General features: G+C 40.3%; 1 protein-coding gene across 2 annotated transcripts; it reads left to right on the forward strand.

The window, feature by feature from the left end:
* Positions 1-2,789: 2,789 nt before the first annotated feature.
* On the forward strand, positions 2,790-19,187 carry egfl7 (EGF-like-domain, multiple 7). Of its 2 annotated transcripts, none has more exons than XM_049560021.1 (9): positions 2,790-2,969; positions 9,184-9,421; positions 10,020-10,142; positions 11,066-11,178; positions 12,349-12,444; positions 13,231-13,431; positions 15,322-15,398; positions 16,740-16,902; positions 18,673-19,187. In XM_049560021.1, the coding sequence occupies exons 2-9, from the start codon at positions 9,342-9,344 to the stop codon at positions 18,690-18,692; spliced, it is 873 nt and encodes a 290-aa protein (XP_049415978.1). In that variant the 5' UTR covers positions 2,790-2,969; positions 9,184-9,341; the 3' UTR covers positions 18,693-19,187. The 2 variants fall into 2 exon arrangements, with proteins under 2 accessions (XP_049415978.1, XP_049415979.1); XM_049560022.1 differs by lacking the exon at positions 2,790-2,969 and adding an exon at positions 5,484-5,664.
* The last annotated feature ends 392 nt before the right edge of the window (positions 19,188-19,579 follow it).

Raw genomic sequence — 19,579 nt, forward strand, 5'->3', positions numbered from 1 at the left:
AGGAAAAGTCCTTTTGGATACAAACCTTTAGAACAATAAATAGTAGGGGTGTAACGTTACCAAAAAAATCATGGTTCTGTAAGTACCTCGGTACGGACGTTACAGTTTGGTAACTCAAATGTTCCACCAAGTTTGTGTTGTCTCATGTTGTCTCCCTTTGCAAGGCAGACTTTCCCTTGTCTTTTTTCACGTGCGCCAGCTGCAAATGTTGATACAGGTGTTGTCTTACACACCACTTGTGCAATCTGTGCTCCAGTAGGAACAAGAAAGGCGTTTGTGTGCATATATGAGTAAAATAAATTAACTAAATTAATGAATTGACTCAATTTCAAGTACCGGTATTTTCCAAATGCAGTATAGTACCGTTTGGAATACTCTAGTACCGCGGTACTATTTTAGTACCGGTATACCGTGCAACACTACCTCATATACATTACCTTACTTCACCAGAGACATAGGTCAACCCAGAGAGCTCTGCTGCTCTTAATTTGCAATGTATGTAGTTTTATCTTTTAAATTATAATTGCATACACTGTAGATTCTAACATATTGTTAATTACTTTCGCATTTCTCTGTCATTATTATGATTTTGCTGTTGTATTCTTATTGATTATTTTGTTAATTCAAACAATAATATTCCTATTATTACTATTCCTTTGGTCATCAGATACTTCAGTGCGCTGTAACCTGTCATCGTGACTTCTGAGAGCTGTCAATCAGATGTCAAAGAGCTGTCAAATCGCTGTGCAGAGGATTGCGGGTCAGAATAGTCAAAAAAGCATGCTGGCTTGCACACTGCAAAATGCGACTGGATATAGTAGGACATCCTGGTATTTTTGGTATACGGCATTTGACATAATATGTATTGGACATAATAAATCTTTTTCTGGCATACTATTTAGTATGGTAATATGAGTTTCGGAATGCATGGACAGTTTATGGAACACATCCATAGTTAGCATCCTAATATTTCGCTAACGTTAGCTTAACAGCTCAGGAGGTTTTTAACAAGGTTGTTTTAACAAATAAATACAAATTGTAAAAAAGCATTCGTGGTTTTTCTTCAAATTCGAAATCTCCTACTCAAACATTCGGTTCCACTACAACTTCCCCACCAAGCTCTGACATTCTCGCTAATGTGGTTACAATATTTGATACTGGTCATGAGGCATCGAAATATTGTTTCCTGTTTGCAACTGGGGCTCTATTCTTAAGTCAGCCTAGGTAGGAGAATGGTTTTAACTTAACATTCACAGAGTAGGAATAAAACAACATATAAAAGAACTATAAGAAAACATCACGGGAACTTTGAATGATAGTGCCTTTTAAAATAATGAACAGGGTATACTGGTCCCCCTCAAGGTTATTTAGGGTGAAATTAAGAGACAGCCCAAATTGCTGGAGGTGTGGGGTGAGTGTTGGCACACTCCTCCATATGTTGTGGTCCTGTCCTGTTGCACAAAAATTCTGATCTGCCGTACATATCAAAATAATCCTTAAATTAGACATCTAATTTTGCCCAAGCTTGTTTGTCCTTGGTGATCCTGTCCCTTGAAAACCTTTGCCTGCACCCCAGGCAGACTGGGTCCAGACATATCAAACATATTTATAACAAAATGGAAGGCGATCACCTTACTGCCAACCAGGGTGTGGTTCTCCCAACTGGGTACTGTGGCTGCACATGAGGGCCTCTCCTTTAGGCTTATTAATCAGGTGGAGAAACACCATGGTAAGTGGGTGAATCACATCTCCTTCATTAAAGGTCCCTGATGTAACTATATGATAACATACTGGCTCAAATCTGCCAATGATTCTTTAATTCATTTACTTCTATTTTTTTATTTACTTATCTATTTTTATTTTTTAGAATTGTTAATTGTCTTTTTGTCAGTTTGTCTCACCATTGTCTTTTGTCTAATCATACAACTGTGTAACCTCTCCAGTCCTTGTACCCCGTAGACTTTTGATGCTGTTTTTGTTCAAAAGAAAATAATAAAATGTACTGATTATTTAAAAAAGCATTGATGATTTTTGTAAATTTAATGTTGGCATTACATTTGGTGAAGTGTATTTTTTGATTTGTCAAGGACTGTCAACTAAAAGTTCAGGACCTGGGACTTGACTCAGGACTTGCCTGTCTTGAATTGGTAGCCTACTTGAATGTTAAGACTTGAGACTTACTTGTGACTGGACATTATTATAGTGTGGATGAGAGTGACAAAATATATATATTATGGTAGTGATTTACCCTTCCTCCCTCTAAGGTGCACTGAGCTGCAATAGAAACTCACAAGCACGAGGAAGAAAAAGAAACTTGTGTCTTATCGTGCTACAGTTTGGCTTTAACAACCTGCAATTTAACAGATTTGATCTTAACCACTGTAAACATGAGCCTATATGAACTCCCACTGTGGCATCTGCTAAAATATTTGAAATGCCAGTTAAGTGGTATTACATTAGGCTAGGTGTAAGGTTCAGTAACTGCAAATAACCCTCCAGTACTGATGATTCCCGTGTTTTCCTCTGGACTGCAAAGGCAGCAGAAGCCATGAGGTGAGAAGGCCCCCTTCAAGATGTCTGCACCACAATGGGGACTGAAAAATGCTTCAAAATCAGATTTGCGAAGCGGCTTGAGCAGGATGGAGAGTGTTTGTACAGGAGAAGGGTTTTATCAGCACCAAACACTCACAGGAAGTCCGCTATGGGATTGTCCATCCAATTCCTGTTCCACAGGAAGCTCCGCATAAAAGCAACCGTAAACGCCCGCAGACATTTCATTTGTGGCCGCTCTACTCACAGGGAGCACCTCGTATCAGCCGCGAGGGTTTTACTTGTAACCCAACAACCCCAGCTTTAAAAGAAACTGGCAGCATGGAAGAGCCCTCTAATCCACCGGTCCGGCGGCTTGTGCCCATGGCCGCCGCTCAGCTTGCGCGCGCAAACGCACCTGATGACCCTTTGCTGCTACGGTAAGATTTTTATTTATTTATTTATTTTTTTTTTATTTATGTTCATGTTAAGGCGTTTAGGTCCTGTACAACTATGTTTTTTGTTTTAATAAATTAAATTTTATTTCTCATTAGGCCTACTTACACACAGGGAACAAATACAGAGAAGGAAATGCAGACACAATTTATATAAGCAAACTATTAGTCCTATAGGCTATACAGGCAAGAGCTGGTCATCAAACTGTATAGTTTACTATACTGTAGGCCACTGTATGGTTACAGGTAGTGCTAAATAATAGCCTACATTCTGCATGGACAATACAGACTTGTTTTTATGGGCCTAGATTGAAAGTAGGCCTAGGCCTGTATGTAATCATATATTGTGGGGACATATCCCACCAAATATTTAAATACTCAAAATGCCCCCCTCCACCCATACATTGATTAAAAAATATAAAGAAAAAAAGCTATGCTATCACAGGCAACCATGCACTACTGCCCAAGATGGACATTAGCAAATGTAATCCTAATCATAAATAAACTTAACAAAGTTCCATTATTATTCCTGCTGTTCTAGTGTTAAGATGGACTGCAGTTCGTACGTGGTTTGTCTAAGTAGTGTATCTGTTAGCAGCTCTCGACTGCTGTGGGTAGGTACGAATAATGTCAAACACTGCTATCTCTATTTCATTATTTTCAAATGCATTAAAAGTGGAAAACTAGAGTGTAATATAAGTGTTACATAGGCTATATTACTGTCGACCGTTATCGATTTTGTGGTGTTGGTAAGTCATAAGAGAGTCATAGTATGCAAACTTTTCCTGAATGGCCGCCATAATTTTTCCGAGTCACTCAGTCAAAAAAACAACAAAAAAAGAGATCCTCTGATCTAAGATTTTTGTTTCTATATGCTTTAAAATGTTTAGTTGAGCTGTTAATGTTTTAAAAATTAGATTGCATAGGAGTTACCGACAAACCCCCCCTAAAGGGTTGGGTCGCTGAGATTGAAAATTGTCCATCCCCCCCAATGTTAACTAGGTGATTACGGCCCTGTGTGTTGCCTACATACAGACGAATGACAGGAAAAGAATCATTATGTACATGCTGTTGTGCAGCGTTTCACACTATACAGTGCAACAGTGAAATACATTGCAGTGCCTTTTATTTGGGGATTTCTGACTTTTTTTGTCTTGTAAGATCATGCCCATTAGGGATTTTCATACCTCTAAAAATCAGTAAATTGACAATAGAATATAGGATCCATGTCCCATAAGTATTTCTTAATGGAAATAATGGCCATGTAGTATAGGCTGTCTATAGTAGTAGTCTAGAGCATGACATAAATACAGAAATTATTCTTATTTTTCTTTTTGCTTGATATTATCTCTATTCATTTTTAAATGCAAGTCATATTTTGAACAGATTTGCCTATAGGACATAGCTTCAGAGAAAAGAGATTGACGTACTAGTGTTGACATTAATTCTTAAAAGAAAAAAACAATTAAAGCTCCTAATTACTCTCTAATTAAAATTTGATAGACATTTGTTTCTTTTGCATGTACAGGAAAGTTTTAAATTCCTTTTTTTTTCATTAACTGATTCATTTATTTAGAGATCATGCTAAATACGCTAGGTTGAATGATTCGGGACTCACTAAGAATAGAAAACCTAACCTCCATCAACATTTTGTTTTTTAATTAATTACTCCCTGAATGGCTGCCGTTCTTTCGTTTTCTTCAGTTCTCCTTTGACAGTGAATGAAAGGATAGTTTCACTTTCATTCAAGTCTGCTGTAAAAACAAAAGTAAGGCACACATTAACCTGGAAACTGGTTTTGCTTGCTATAATCGTTCCTCTTTTCCACCCTGGGCATTATCCTGTCCTTGTTCCATTGAACAAGAAAAACTTATTCCAAAGTTCATCTAAGGTTAATATGAGGGTTTATCAGTCAGTGTCAGCCAAATCACGACGATATAGTCCAACCTTGCAGTGTTTTTGAGTAGAGATTTCCTATTTTGTGTTACAATCCCTCCTCCAAGGAAACACCGAAGCAGTTAGGATGAGATCTCTTAATGGCCAGAATGAACAGAAAGAATGATTCCAACGCCCAAAATATGGTTCAATGCTCATCAGTGTACTTGAATATTGTTATTAGACGGACTTCAAAAATTGTGAGCCTAACCTTTAATTGTATCAGCTGCCACCATAAAACAACACTGCAAGGTCTCTCTATCAAAGGCCAGCGTGAGATATGTGTCTGTGGGTTTAAGAAGAGGTCTTAAATTAAATAAATTTGGGTTTTTTTGCTGAAGGATTTGAATTAATAACTATATTCCAAAGTAATATGAAGTGAGGGTAGATATGATCAGCAATAAATCGTGACAGTTATGAATGAAAAAGTCTATGTAGCCTACTCCATATAGCCGGTACAATGACGTCACGCACGGGTCCCCGCAGTGCAGGCAGTCTGAGCTCCGGGACACCCAGCTGGAGGAGTGGGAGGAGGTCCTACCATCACCCCCCATGCTCCTGACAGTCTGAGCTCCATGAGAAACCTGACTAGTAGCGGAGTTTCATCCCTGGACTTGTTCACTCAGCAGCGGAATATAACAGGACTAACTTTGTTCAAGCCTCCTGCGTCTCTTCACTCCCTGCAGTGTAGGACTGTGTTGTTTTGGGGGGATTAATCTTAAGAAAGCTGACTGTTCATTGCACGGTTTGTGATTATTTTCGTATCCATGCATGCGCCCCTTGATATTGGCTTGTGATGGCTCGTGCGTGCGTGTCCGGCAGCACCCCCCGCGTGTTGTTCACAGCAGGGATGTGGTTCTTTGTGCGTTTATGTCCTGATATGTGGAGTCATGCGTGAGCGTGTAACTCTGGCGTGCGTGTGTGTGAGAGCATTACAGAGACAGTGCTCTGAGTGAAGGATGTTGCTCTTCACACAGTGATCTGTACAGTGCTGTAGAATAGCGCCCTCTCATGGAAAATGCAGGAAATGTGTCCGCTTATGTTATTCCTAATGTGTCAATAGGCCAGCACTTATTGTATTTTGAATAATTAAGTGTGTTTGATGTAAGTTTTGCCTCCGTAAATGAGCTCTCTGCTGCTTAATCTTAGGGACTGTACTCTATTTATTAGAGGAAAGGATGGCTCGTTTTTTTTTTTAATTTTTTTTTTTTTATCTTGACCCTTCCTGCAGCTACAAAAAACCCCCATTCTTAGCCTTCCTGAGTGACTGGGTGAAAATGCATGACCCTCCATCAACCATAAATAACCATATATTCAGACCAAATGTAGGTATGGACCAAATTCAACAAGTTATCATCATGAAGGGAGCTATCACCAAAACAAAACACGACTATTTTATTTAAGAAACAGTCATGTTGCCTGTAGCAACATACGCATATATTGCTTGTTTTCCAAAATAAACTGTAACATACCAACAGTGGCAGCAGCAGTAAAAGAAATAGTAACTTGGCATGACAGACGTAATTAGATATGACAGCGCACCGGTACATTTGATGACAGAAAGTTAAAAGCTGACAGCAAACAGGATCTGTTTATTACAAACAGTTTATTTTAAGAAACATTTTAAATATGGCGTAAAATAAAGCGATTTTGATTAAATATCACCAGTTTAAGTTTAGGTTTGATAACGTTTCTTTACGGAAGCGTTTGTTGCACATGATGCTTCAAAGGACTGTTGGAAATGTGTGAAAATCTGATGATAGTTTCTGGTGTAACTTTTGGCGACTTGTCAAAGAAACATGTCTATCAAACCCACTTGTGAGTTTTGGGATTCTTAAGGTATTTAGAATAAATACAAAATGTAACCATTTAAAGTTGAATTTCCTTCCCCACAACCAAATTAAAAATTAGTTCTTGAAAAAAATCAAAAATATATGAAGTCCCCACTCGCGTGTTTTGCACCACCCCCTCCTCTCTCATAAATAAAGAACAGTCCCTTGTGTAGAAATGTTGGTAACGTACTTAATGAACCTCCAAAGAACAAATTAAATTTAGATATTTAATAGCTTTCCACAACATCATAATAAAAAGCTATTAGGCAGTCATATCATACTACACCCAACTAGTAAAAACTTTTTGGACACATGTTCTGCCCTGCAGCGCCTCCCTCATCACCAACGTAATGATGCTTTATTGTCACACGTGTGCAAATGATGTCTTCAAAGTGGCCCCCTGCTGCACTGAGTGTCACACCCGCTGCTCTGATTTGTGAATGAACACAGGTTTTAGATGTGTGTCCTGTCTCTGGGCATCGAGCCAGTGGGGGATCAGAGAGACATGCAAGCTGTCAACCTAGGCTTAGCATCGCCCCCCCTCCTCAGGATAACCGAAGACTCTCCTGCAGGCTATGATCCCCGTAACCTGCCATCTCACCCAGCTGGCTTTAATGCCTTGTTAGAGATTTCCCATGGGTTTAGTATCTGGTCTGTTGAAAACGTGCCTGTGGGATAGCGTCTTAGCAGGAGCAGGTCCAAGCTGACTGTCATGCACTCTGGAATCACTTCACCGTTCTTTAATCCTGTACAGTATGTAATAATCCAAAAATGGTGTGAAGGGATAAGTGAACATTTCTCCGAAGGGAGAGTACTTTGTCCGTTTGCTCTGTTCTTTGGGTTACTGTCTCAGAGTGCATGCAGGTGCAGGTCAGAGAGAGTTCAACCTGCTTTGTCCACAAAAACTCAAGACTGCATTTACACTATAGGAGTGCATGTAATGCATAGATTCCCACATATGTGGCCACTTGTGTGGGCTATTAGACTGTATGACATAGGAGAAAATAATACTTTAAAAATATAAAATATATATATATATATAATCATGTCAACCTTTTGAAAATGATAAAGCAACAAAAATTAAACAAAATGACACAAACCACAAAATTAAAAAAAAAAAAAAAAGTCTCACAGAGATATCCTCTTCGGTCTTCAACAGGGGGTCCGCGACCCCTAGGTAGTCCTCAGAGTTACTGCAGGAGGTCCACCAAATTATTTTTTGCATATTTAAAAAAAAAAATCTCAAAATAAAAATATGTATGAAAAAAAAAACATTCACATGAATCCAATGTATTATAAGCAAAGATAAATTTGTCTATTCATAATTTTTTTTTTTTTTTTTACAGTGACGATAGGCTAAAGGCTCATTTATACGTTCTTTACAGAAAAAATAGATAACGTCCGTTTCAAATGTAAATGTCGATGTCGTCACCCATTCATCCTCTATGATGGCAAAGATACAGCCAATAGATGGCCCCAGAGGGCGGAGTCAAAAGTTTCAGACAGCAGCAAACGAGACGACAGCAGAGGAGGTGGTAATATTGTACCTTTTAATGAAGGCAGCATTGTAGACAGTGGTCTTGAGGTCATTGAACACATCGCAACATATGAACAGAGAATTGCTTTCACTTTGTTAGCAATTCGTTCTGTTCCACATTATTTAATTTGTCTTTGTCGCCTACGGTCGTATCTTGCTTGAATTGAACTACACTGCCCCCATGATCTCTGGTGGTACTGCTCTGTTTGGTCCCTATCTGTACACTTCCAGAAAACGTGCACAAATATGGACATAATGAACGCTGAGTACGGACAGGAGGTTCCGCCTGCCTCCACCTCTGTAACGTTGAGCGTGAATGAGCCCTAACGTTACCAATGAATCCTTGTGCGATCATGTTAGTTAGCTAACAGAAAATCAATATGAGACACCTGTCTGTAACAGCGAGGCGAAGTTAGTACAGTTACATACTGTTGAAGCATATTGGCCTCTTAGCTGTGTCCTATTATTGTTTCACATGTAGGGACGATCTTGTGTAGCAAGATGGATGGTTTCATACTTTTCAAGCCAGAGGCTATGACATACCATCCAAATTAGAAACAAACATGATGCATTAATATATAAATCTGCCAATGATTATTATTTTAATAGTTTAGAATTGTATGCATCATAAAAAGTTATGTTTATGCATGGCATTTAAGGCTGTCTGACATGTTGCTGTAGGCCCAGTTTAATATGCAACTCAATTTTATACATGACATGCTCCATCTCTCTTTCAGCTAAGAGCTCCATGGCCTAAAGAGACCTTTGATTTCATTCATTTGTTGGCTAAAATTTTTACTGCAGATGAAGAACAACTTCAGGACAACTTTTTATAAACCTGTTCAAAAACAGTGCTGAATCTCCATTTTAATATGTCATCAAATCCCCTCTACAGGTAGCTGGAGTCGTCCTCCTAGAGGAAAACGTACACATTCAGCGTGAGGACACTTTGGCTACGATCCACGACTCCCCCCCCGTTCCCCCTCTTCCCTCCGACTGGCACAGAGAAGAGTGTGAGAGACCGAGTGAGGGAACGTGGGAAAGAGGAAGACGATGTACCAAACGCTGCTTCTGTCCTCCTCCCTCCTCATCCTTCATGTGATGGGCAGTCCACAGTTCTTCGCTCACCACGGGTAACAGCTCACTTAATGCTCTTCCTGTGTTTATTATGGCCTGTCATTTGATCGGTGTGGTCCTCCTGGCTACAGCTGTCATTCAGACCTGTTTGTTTTAGCAACATTCTCAGCCACTGTGAATGTATACAAATTAGTCGAATGACATTTAAACATTTAGGAGTGCACTCTCTCAGGACCAAAGCTCCACCCTTGTGTCCAATACTATTATTACTACAGCATTATGGGGGAGTCTGCAAGCTCGTCTTGTCATTTTCACTTGATCTGCACAAAGATTAAAATAAACCAAAAGCCAAAGGAAAGGTCAAGTGGAGCCAAAGAGGCCAAAGATCAGCTCTTAACTCTGACACTTTCAGGAGTGACTTCACGGGTCAGTCAGAAGCAATTAGGCTGCACGCCAGCTTCTGGTGACAAACAGAAACCTCGAGGCTCCTAATGTGGAGTTTTCAAGCTTCCTGAATCAGATGGGAGCTTTTTAGAGCCGAAATATCTCTGTGGAAATTACTTAGAAACTTCTCATGTAAAACCAGCTCAGCGTCTCTTTGAAGCCAATGCATGTTCAAGTTTAAATGTTCAATCTCATTTCTCCCTTTCGCAGGAGGAGGGTGTGTGGCCAAAACCTCCGTCACAGCGTTGCCATGGCAACAGAGTCATACGTCCAACCGGTGCACAAGCCCTACATCACCCTGTGTCAGGGGCATCGCCTCTGCAGCACATACAAGTAAGGCTCAGACTGCTAGTTAAACACACTCCTCAACAAATTCCCAAAAGTCAGACATCTCCAGCTTTTGTTGCGCTGAACAAAGTCCACATGTACACGAGGACTCGGGCCACAGCAGTGTCAAAATTAAGCCATCACAACATTTACTTTATTTAATTAAGGTTGTAAACAATGCTTGACATGTTTAGGAAGGGAAAGGGTTAGAAGTGCAGTCTTAAATAGATCTAGACTTTCTCCCACACACACAAATCCATGTTTTACACAGAACTGGGTCATGGTGGCACATATTTGGGTGGAATCTAAATATCGAGTACTTTGTGTAACTACGGGAAATGAACTGCCTGCCCACAGAGACCGCGGTCATGTTTATTTTGGACCGCATTTCCCTCCATACTTGCGTGCTCTCAATCTCTCTCTAGCTCTGAAGCGTCTAGTCCCTCCTTACATTCCCTCCGTTTTAATCTTTTTTTTTTTTAACTCTTCCCTCACCACCAAAATTCATTTTCACTTTTGGATTTTCTTTCTCATCATGTGCGCAGACCTCAGACTGTTACAGGCCTTCTAATCCCTGGGTTATTCTCCTTATTTTAATTGTTTGATCCACTCTTGTTGCTTCCCCTGTCTTTAGCTTCAGTCTCAGTTTATCACTTTGTATCTCTCCTTGTAAACCAAACATACCAGAGTCAACTTCACTTCCCCTGCCTCCTTCCCTCCATCCCTATCTCATCTCTGACACACTCTTGGAATCCAGTGGTCCGTGGTTTCACTATCCCACCAAATTCCCATTCTCTCATCAGCGTTCTTTTGGTCTGACAGAACATGGAAAAAGACTAGACCAACTCAACCACACACATGAGGGCGATGACAGCATTGCCAACAATCAGGAATCCCTAACTGTGTGTGTCTGTGTTTTGTCTCCATAGGACTGTGTACTCGGTGGCGTACCGGCAGGTGAGCAGATCAGCACCTCCTTCATATTTCTACTCAGAGTGCTGCCCGGGCTGGCGGAGGTTTCACTCTCACAACTGCAACCAAGGTAACTTGGAGGGGCCCGTGATGGGTTTATGTGTTGATCTGTACCTGCAATGCCTGCAGCTGTTCTAATGTTAAAGGAATAGTTAATTTTGGGAAACACGCATGTTCACTTTATTGCTGAGAGTTAGATTAGAAGATAGATATCAATTTCAAACCTCTACACTTAAGATGAAGCTGCAGCAAGGAGCAATTAGCAGCAATTAGCTTAGCATAGCATAAATATTGGAAAAGGGAAAAAGCTAGCACTCCTGTCTAAAGGTAAAAAAAAAAAAAAAAGTACTAAAAAAATGCAATAGAAAAACAAAGTTTTTTTTAAACTTTATTTTTGGAATGACATTTAACATGATAATAAGTGAAAATTAGAAACAACTATTAGATGTTTCCCCATACTTCCAGTCTTAATGCTAGGCTAAGCTAGCTATGTTCTGGCCACAGCATCATATTTAGTTTTCAGACATGAGAATGATTTTGGAGATGTGGACTCAAGTCACACGACTTTTAGCCAAGTCACAAAATTGATGACTCAGTCAAGTTGCAGGAGAGAACCATTAAGAACTAACGTTACTTTACTGAGTGCCAGTTAGAAAAAAATGATGGCAAAGATCATTTTGTTTAGGTGCAAAAACTAGTGGTCAATAAAAAACAAATTGCAGTATGCAAACACGCAGGTCAAAAATTACAGATGAAGATGCTTCTGTATTTATTTCCTAAAAAACTTGTCAGTCTTGACTTTGGACTTGAGTGCAAAGACTTGAGATGTACTTGTGATTTGCAAAACGATTAGTAGGTCCCACCTCTGCAATTTTCTTATTTAACTTTTGGCAAGAAAGTATCAAGTTTATTTTCCAAAATGTGCATCCAGCCATAAAACTACAGCCTGTAATTACTACACATTGTGTTTTGTGATTAAACAAACGAGATATAGTGCTTTAATTTGAGAGCTTTAGGGCCTCTGGTTGGCAGATTTTTAGAAAGCAAGGCTAGCTGTTTCCCCTTGCCTCCAGTCTCTATGCTAAGCTAAGCTAACCATCTCCTTGGCTGTAGCTTCATATTTATATCACAGACATGAGAATGTTTTTGATTTTATTTTTTTTATCTCTAACTCTCGACAAGAGAGCAAGTTAATGTATTTCCCCAAATGCTGAATCATTCCTTTAAATTTCTCTTACAGCTGTGTGTGGACATCCCTGCGGGAATGGAGGTACCTGCTTGAGACCCAACCAGTGTGCGTGTCCGCTAGGCTGGACAGGAAATCAATGTCAAACAGGTAAACAAATGCACACACACAGTCTCCAAAGGTTAGACCAAGTTATTAGTTAAGTCTTTGCACTCAAGTCCCGAGTCAAGACAGATATGTCCCGAGTCAAGTCCCAAAGTCAAGAAACTTTGAGTTATGAGTCTGAAACAAGTCATAATGCGCTCTTCACCACAATTTTAGCAATGGAGTAATAACGTTAGCTAAGCATTAGCTCGCTTACTACTGTTTGTTATCATTAGCATAGTTCTTTGTGCAACTTTAAATGTCGAATGAAATTGAAAATTGTTGCATCTCCACCTGTAATTGTCGACCGTGTTGACGTTTTGCATACCGCAGTCATTTTTGTTGACCGCTATGTAGGCTTTGTATGCTAACGAAATTATCTTTGCTAGCATGTTTTCAACCAGCTTTCAGTAATGTAACGTTAGTTCTTCATGGTCTCTCCTGCAGCTTGATTAGATGTTAGCTTGCTAAGAATGGAATAGCATTAATGTTAGTTGATTCAGGAAATGAAGGGAAATTAATTGATTTGTCGCACTCTTTTTAAACAACACACTTTTTAATTTTTGGGCTTGGGGGAAGTAATCAAGTATATTTAATCCAAAAGGCTCAAGTCCGAGTGAAGTCATGAGTCAGTTCAAGATGCAAGTCTTTTTTGATTTTGTCAAGTCGAGTCTAAAGTCATCAAATTTGTGACTCGAGTCTGACTCAAATCCATGTCATATTACCTGAGACCATTCCTCTGCTAGTCTCTGTGAACACACATATCAACCTGTTCCTTTGTCTTCTTGTCAGATGTCGATGAGTGTAGCGAGCAGCGGCCGTGCGCCCACGAGTGTGTGAACACAGCTGGCAGCTATCGATGTGCGTGCAGAGACGGGTTCATGCTTGCCGGAGATGGCCGTTCCTGTCAAGGCCTTCCTCCTCCTCCTCCACCTCCTCCTCCCCCTACCACCCACACCAGCCAGGCAACAGTGGGTGGTCACACTGATGCGGGTAAATAAGCAGCGTAGGAGTGTGTGTGCATTCACATAGCATCATTTGGTGTTTTCTTGCAGCAGCAAAGTGTCTGGAGCACAGAAGAAAGGAAACATAGCCAGCTTCGCGGTCCATTATTACTTTTGGTACGCGCTATGCCACTCTCAACTCGTACCGTGAGTAATAATGCACTGCGACTGGTGCCGACTCCAGACAGACGTCCTGCGGTCTGGCCCCCATGCGGTGAGCCTGGGACCAGTTGCTCTTTGATAATGACTCAGTTGACTCCTATGAGTCCTGCAAGTAAAGCAAACATCTGACTCTAATAGAGCTCCCACGTTAATACAGACAAAAATGTTGCCATGTTGTCTCTCACCATGAAAAAGTCTATTTTCATTTGTGTGTGCTTCCTGTAACTTAGCAACAAAATAATACAACCCCCCTCCATGTCTACAAATGTAGTAGTTGACCTCAGGACATGTCTTTTAATTCCTGTTCTGTGTCAACGTTATTGCCGCTTTGGGAATTATTGCAACATGAAGCCTTAAAGAAGACATACCTTTTCCTCATTTCTCCCAAATCTTTCCACCTTTGGGGATTTTTGTGAGTCACCAAACTGTAAATCTAAAAGGGATTCTGTCTCATGTGCTTGTCAGGAAATGAAAGAGCTCTCATGTAAATGTGAGAGTGCCAAATTTTCTCGGGCTCTGCTCCAAACTCCCTCCTCTTTATCAGTGTTTTTGTGGTGAAGAAAGTCACACAAAATGGAACTCCTCAGCTAAATTGAGACCGTTCACTCCCACGACTCCACGCCGCGAGTCCTGCAAGTATTGCTGAGTAGACAAAAAGACATAAGAAGAAAGAGGAGGATGAAAAGCCAAAATATGACAGATCTTTCTCCTCTGTGAAAGCGACGGATGTGTTATTTGTGGCAGCGCGCTCAGTTTCACTGCGCAGCTCTTAGATGCAAAAAATGCAAGCCCAGCAGAGATGTTTTACTTGAGACTGCATTCCGTTATCTTTTATGCAAGCGTCAGAGGGGTGTTGATGGAGATCACAAATATAAACACAGGTTTAAATGCTCAAAAATTAGACCATCACTCTGACTCTGCCAAGCTGCTGTGGAGGAGTGTTGGACTACGTTTGTGTCTCTCCATCTTCCCCCCTCTATCTCCCCTTTTCACTGTGCTCTTGGCCAACACTTGTAGTCTCATTCGAGCTCCATCAACCCTGTCTGCTGGGGGTCATCGCCAGCCCCCACCTCTCTTTTCCTCCTCCTCCTCCTCGTCCTCCTCCTCACCCTGTTTCTGAACCCATTCTTGTCTCAGTAATGGACTACATCTGGGAGAGATTGAGCTGCTTTAGCTTTGTCTGCCAAAGCACAGCCAGAAAGCAGGGGGTCCCTAACTTTGCATCCCGATCTGGGTCCCGCCTGCTCCTGGGACGTTCCTCCTGGGTGGAGCCGGGCAGACACTTCCCTGTAACTGATGCATGTTCACAGGAGGCATGAATGAGCGCTCGTCTATTTCTGGTGACCCCTCTTTCGGCTTGTGTATCGGATTTTTTCAGCCGTTCCCATATCCATGATTCCCCCTCTGTGCCCTAAATTCCCCCAGCCTCCCTGCAGCTCTGCGGCCCTCTCCATGGTTTTGAGTTCACAGACGTTGCAGTGGCCATGAATCATTTGAGGAGAGGGATTGATGAGGGGCAGGATGCTCGAAGGAATCTTCCGAGATATAAACTTAAGATCTGAGAGAGAGAGGATTAAACACACTTTGTTCTCGCCTTTGATCCATGTTCTAACCCTTCCCTCCCCACCCCTCCTCTCTTGGTTTCCAGTTCCACAAATTCAAACCCGACAGTCGCTGTCCTCTGATGTATGTTTCTGTATTTGTATGGTTTCTACAGGTGGAGGGCTCAGCCAGATGGAGAATGTGACGGAGGAGGTGCAGAGCCTGAGGAACAGAGTAGAGCTCCTGGAAAAGGTACACGAGAAAACACATGAACGTCATGTAAGGATTCCTGAACAGGCCCACAGGGCACAGGCCCAGGGGCCCCCCTGGCCTTCACCTGCAAAATGTCACTTAAATTAACACGTACCGACCCAGAAGAAATGACCAAAAAGAGACACAATATAACTACAAAAACAGGCAAAATAACCACAAAGAGAGACAAAACTACTGCAATGCTACACAAAGTAACTGCAAAGAGACGCAAAAAGATTACAATGCGATACGAAATAGCCAAAAAGGACATAAAATTACTTCAAAGAAACACAAAATTACTTCATTATGACATAACATTTCCTCAAAGAGACTTAAATGACTACAAAAAGCATACAAAATGACTATAAAGAGACACAAAAGAACTACAAAAGACAAAAATTACCCTAAAGAGACATAAAACAACCCCAATGAGACAAAATTATTACAAAACAACATAAAACAACCAAAAAAAGACATCAAAGAGGCACAAAATGGCCTCAGTATGACACAAAATTACTTTACAGAGACCCAACAACTACAAAAAGACACAAAACAACCATAAGGAGATAAAAAATGACTAAAAATGACAGAAATTACCCCAAGGACACAAAAAGTGACTACAAAGTAATGCAAAACAACCAAGAAAGACAGAAAATTACCCCTAAGAGACATAAAACAGCCACAATGATATACTGAATGACTACAAATTGACACAAAACAACCAAAAAAGACACAAAATTACCTCAATAAGACATAAAATTGGCTAAAAGAGACTAAAATAACTACAAAAAGACACAAAACAACCACAGAGAGACACAAATTGACTGAAAAAGAGACACAAAACAACCATAAGGAGACAAAATGACCACAAAGAGACATGAAACCGCAAAATGATGCGTAATGACGACAGAGAAATGCAAAACCACCAAAAAGTCTTTGTGTCTTGCTCATATGTAGGAGAGGTGGTGGGGCCCATTGTGTCATAACCCGCCCATGATAAACACATGTTCAAACAAACGCACAAATAAAAGCCACCTGCCCAGATACCTCCCAGCCTCGCTCACTAGGAAAACCTCTGGTCCTAGTGTGATATAAAATCTTAGTTGCTATTTAATCCCCAAACAAAAGATTCTTTGAAATGCCAGACCCACACAATGGCTTTTAAGATGTTTTATGGCCTTTATTACAACCCTGCCTCTTTTTTAGTGAAACACACATTAGCTTGTTGAAGTATAATTATGCTTTAGGTCACATTGATTTTTTTTGTTTACGAGGTGACTAATAGTCTTTCTCTGGAGCAATTTTCTCTTTTCCCTCACTTCCCTTTCTCCCTGTGCGCAGAAGCTGCAGCTGGTGTTGGCCCCCTTCAGCAGCTTCTTCCCACTGTCGCTGGATGAGGGCTGGTCAGAGAAAACCACCTTATTGTCCCACTCCTTCCAGCAATTGGACCGCATCGACTCCCTGAGTGAGCAGATTGGCTTTCTGGAGGAGCGCATCGGCACATGTGAGTCACCAAAGACTGACCTTTGACCTTTGATTGTTCAGAGTTGTGAGCAGAGGAGCAGGAAAAAAAAAAATCCAACCTTTTGTTCAACACCACTGGAACTGTGTTTCCCAGGAAAGCAGGAACAGCTTTTGAACATCTTCAAAAAGATCATATAAAAGCCCCAAAAGTAACAATTGTTCATAATGTAATAAAATATAATGTATTAATAAAAATCCAATAACATAATAAAATATTGTGCCTGTAATGTAATAACCTTTTTGGCTAAGCAAGTTCAGTGATCCAATAAAAGCAAATCAAACTGTAAGTGAAATGATGCATTTGCTCTTAAATTATAACCTAATTAAGGTAGTAAAGATTAGATAAGGAGTCTGTAAGTGGCTCTGTATATACTAATGTCAGCATGCACCACTAATGTCAACCTCATGGAGGCGCTAGAGGAAATGTCAGGGGATCACCAATGTCAGCAGCATTCATCATCAGGGAACCATGAATGTCAGTAATAAAGCAATAAAACAGTAAATTAGTATTTTATATTTAGTTTTTCCTTAAGGGGGGACACTAGAGGTGAAGAGGGTCAAACTTTTAACACATAGATATCACAGTGAAATCATGCATTATCTAATTAAATATGCACTAATTTTAACACATTTCCAAAAGCCAAGTTCAAAATCGTTGTTATATTTTGTCAAGATATTACAGTCGACAGTTTTTTACAGAGGGAATATCTCTTACATCTCTTTTCATCACTCCAAAAATCAGAAAATCCTGTCAACAACCATAAAAAAAAAAATCTGTTTTCGCCATGCTTTTAGGAGTAAGTTCTATATATCTGGCTATGACTAATATGTATACAAAGAAATCCGTCAGCAAACATTCAAAGACCTGCAAAGGTGTTGTCCAAACCTGCAGGCTCTTGCACATGCCATGGCCTTGGAGAGACCGAGGGACACTGAGGATGTGGCCTCTGACCGGCACACTGTTGAGCGCTTAAAAATGGCTGCTTGTAGAGAGGCATTATCCCCCATGGCACCTTATTCTAGAAAAAAATTGATCAATCAAAATCTGTTTTGTGTGAAACCGCTCAGTGAGCAACATCTCTCGTCTCGCACCATATATGTCACCAACACCAGTTAGCTAGCTAGCTTGCTAGGTAACTTAGCAATGTTTCATGGACGTAGTTAATGTTATATAATCTGACGTGGTTTCTCCAGCGACTTCTGGTCTTCTTATCAGCTGAGAATGAGCAAGAGCCACTGCTCATGTGAATTTATTCCAGTACGAAACACACAGGCGCCGTATCGCTAGCAATAGAAAGCTATGATGTTATGTACATGACTTGTGTAGTCTCTCTAATCATGTATTTTCAGTCTTATACTTCAGCTGTTTTACGACAAACTTCGACTTTCTTGACTTGCAGAACTATCTTTTAAATTGACAAACATCATATGTGTACTATTCCACACAACTTAAATGGGATCAAATGATTGCTTGTTTCTCAACATCAACTAACGTACATATATTTTCCCAAATAATGTCCCACAGTGGTCCACAGGAAGGGGAGAGACTTGGCCTCTCTATTTCAGTGAAAATGATAAATAATAAGTAGCATGTGCAGTGTAATGAACAATAAAGATGTTTATCAAACTAACTTGTTTTTACTAAGTTTTTATGTCTAGAAAATTAAGTTGCCATTTTTAAATTGTTTTTAAATTTAATGGCAAATGGCCAAACCATTATAGTAACTCTTTCCACTCCTCTCTCCTGTAGGTTCTTGCCAGGAGAATTAGCCACCCAACACAAGCCACAAAATTTCCAGACATCTCCCATGAAGTTACACAGCCTGTCAGAGATCGTACGCACCAAGATGGCTGCCGTTTGAAAGAAAGGGGGACGGCAGAAAGCAGAAACAGCCTCAGTGACGCACACATCGCACAAATCATCATCTGTGATTTTCACTATTCCCAACAGCTTCATTTACTTTTCTCCTTGAATCACTGTCAAATATCTTGATTTTGTAACAGTACCTGTGGCAGGGTCATGTTCAGCATGACATCATCCCTGGAACATCTGAATGAATCCCTGGAGGGTCAAAAGTCAAACTGGCCACTTTGTTTCCGTGTTTGTTTTGCATCAGTGCAGCTGTGTCCTCTGTCCTGGGGCAGACGTGGACATCTGTATTTATCTATTTAAATTATGATTACGTCTTAGTTATTTCTCAGTGCTCCAATAGACATTTTTAACTAGTTTTGTAACATTTTGTAATAAAAACGTTTTAATCAAAACACCGTGTGTGCTCACTATTATGAACGGATTACTGAATAATGTTTACAAAGTCCTATATACACTGCTGATATAAGATCAGACAAGCTTTCCATTCAGCTAACACAACACTGACACAGTGTTGACCTCTGCTATATACAGCATGTACTGTAATCAGTGGTGAACGAAGTATTCACATCCTTTACTTAAGTAAAAGTATCAATACTGAAATTTGAAAGCACTTCGTTACAAGTAAAGCCCTGCATTTCAAGTTGAACTCAAGTCAAAGTATGCAAGTACTCGCAAAATGTTATTTAAGTATCAAAAGTTTTCATCATGCAGAGGGGCCATTTTCTAAGTGTGTCAATACAGTACTTAGGAAAACTTAAAATGAGTGGAAAACAATCTGTCAGCC

The sequence above is a fragment of the Epinephelus fuscoguttatus genome, linkage group LG18, assembly GCF_011397635.1.
Source record: "Epinephelus fuscoguttatus linkage group LG18, E.fuscoguttatus.final_Chr_v1".
In the NCBI taxonomy this organism is placed as follows: Eukaryota; Metazoa; Chordata; class Actinopteri; order Perciformes; family Serranidae; genus Epinephelus; species Epinephelus fuscoguttatus.

Coding starts and splice junctions, on each gene's coding strand:
- egfl7 (XM_049560021.1), top strand. CDS start 9,342: ATGTACCAAACGCTGCTTCTGTCCTCCTCCCTCCTCATCCTTCATGTG. Junction 10,143..11,065: donor CGCCTCTGCAGCACATACAA/GTAAGGCTCAGA, acceptor TTGTCTCCATAG/GACTGTGTACTCGGTGGCGT. Junction 16,903..18,672: donor GGAGGAGCGCATCGGCACAT/GTGAGTCACCAA, acceptor TCTCTCCTGTAG/GTTCTTGCCAGGAGAATTAG.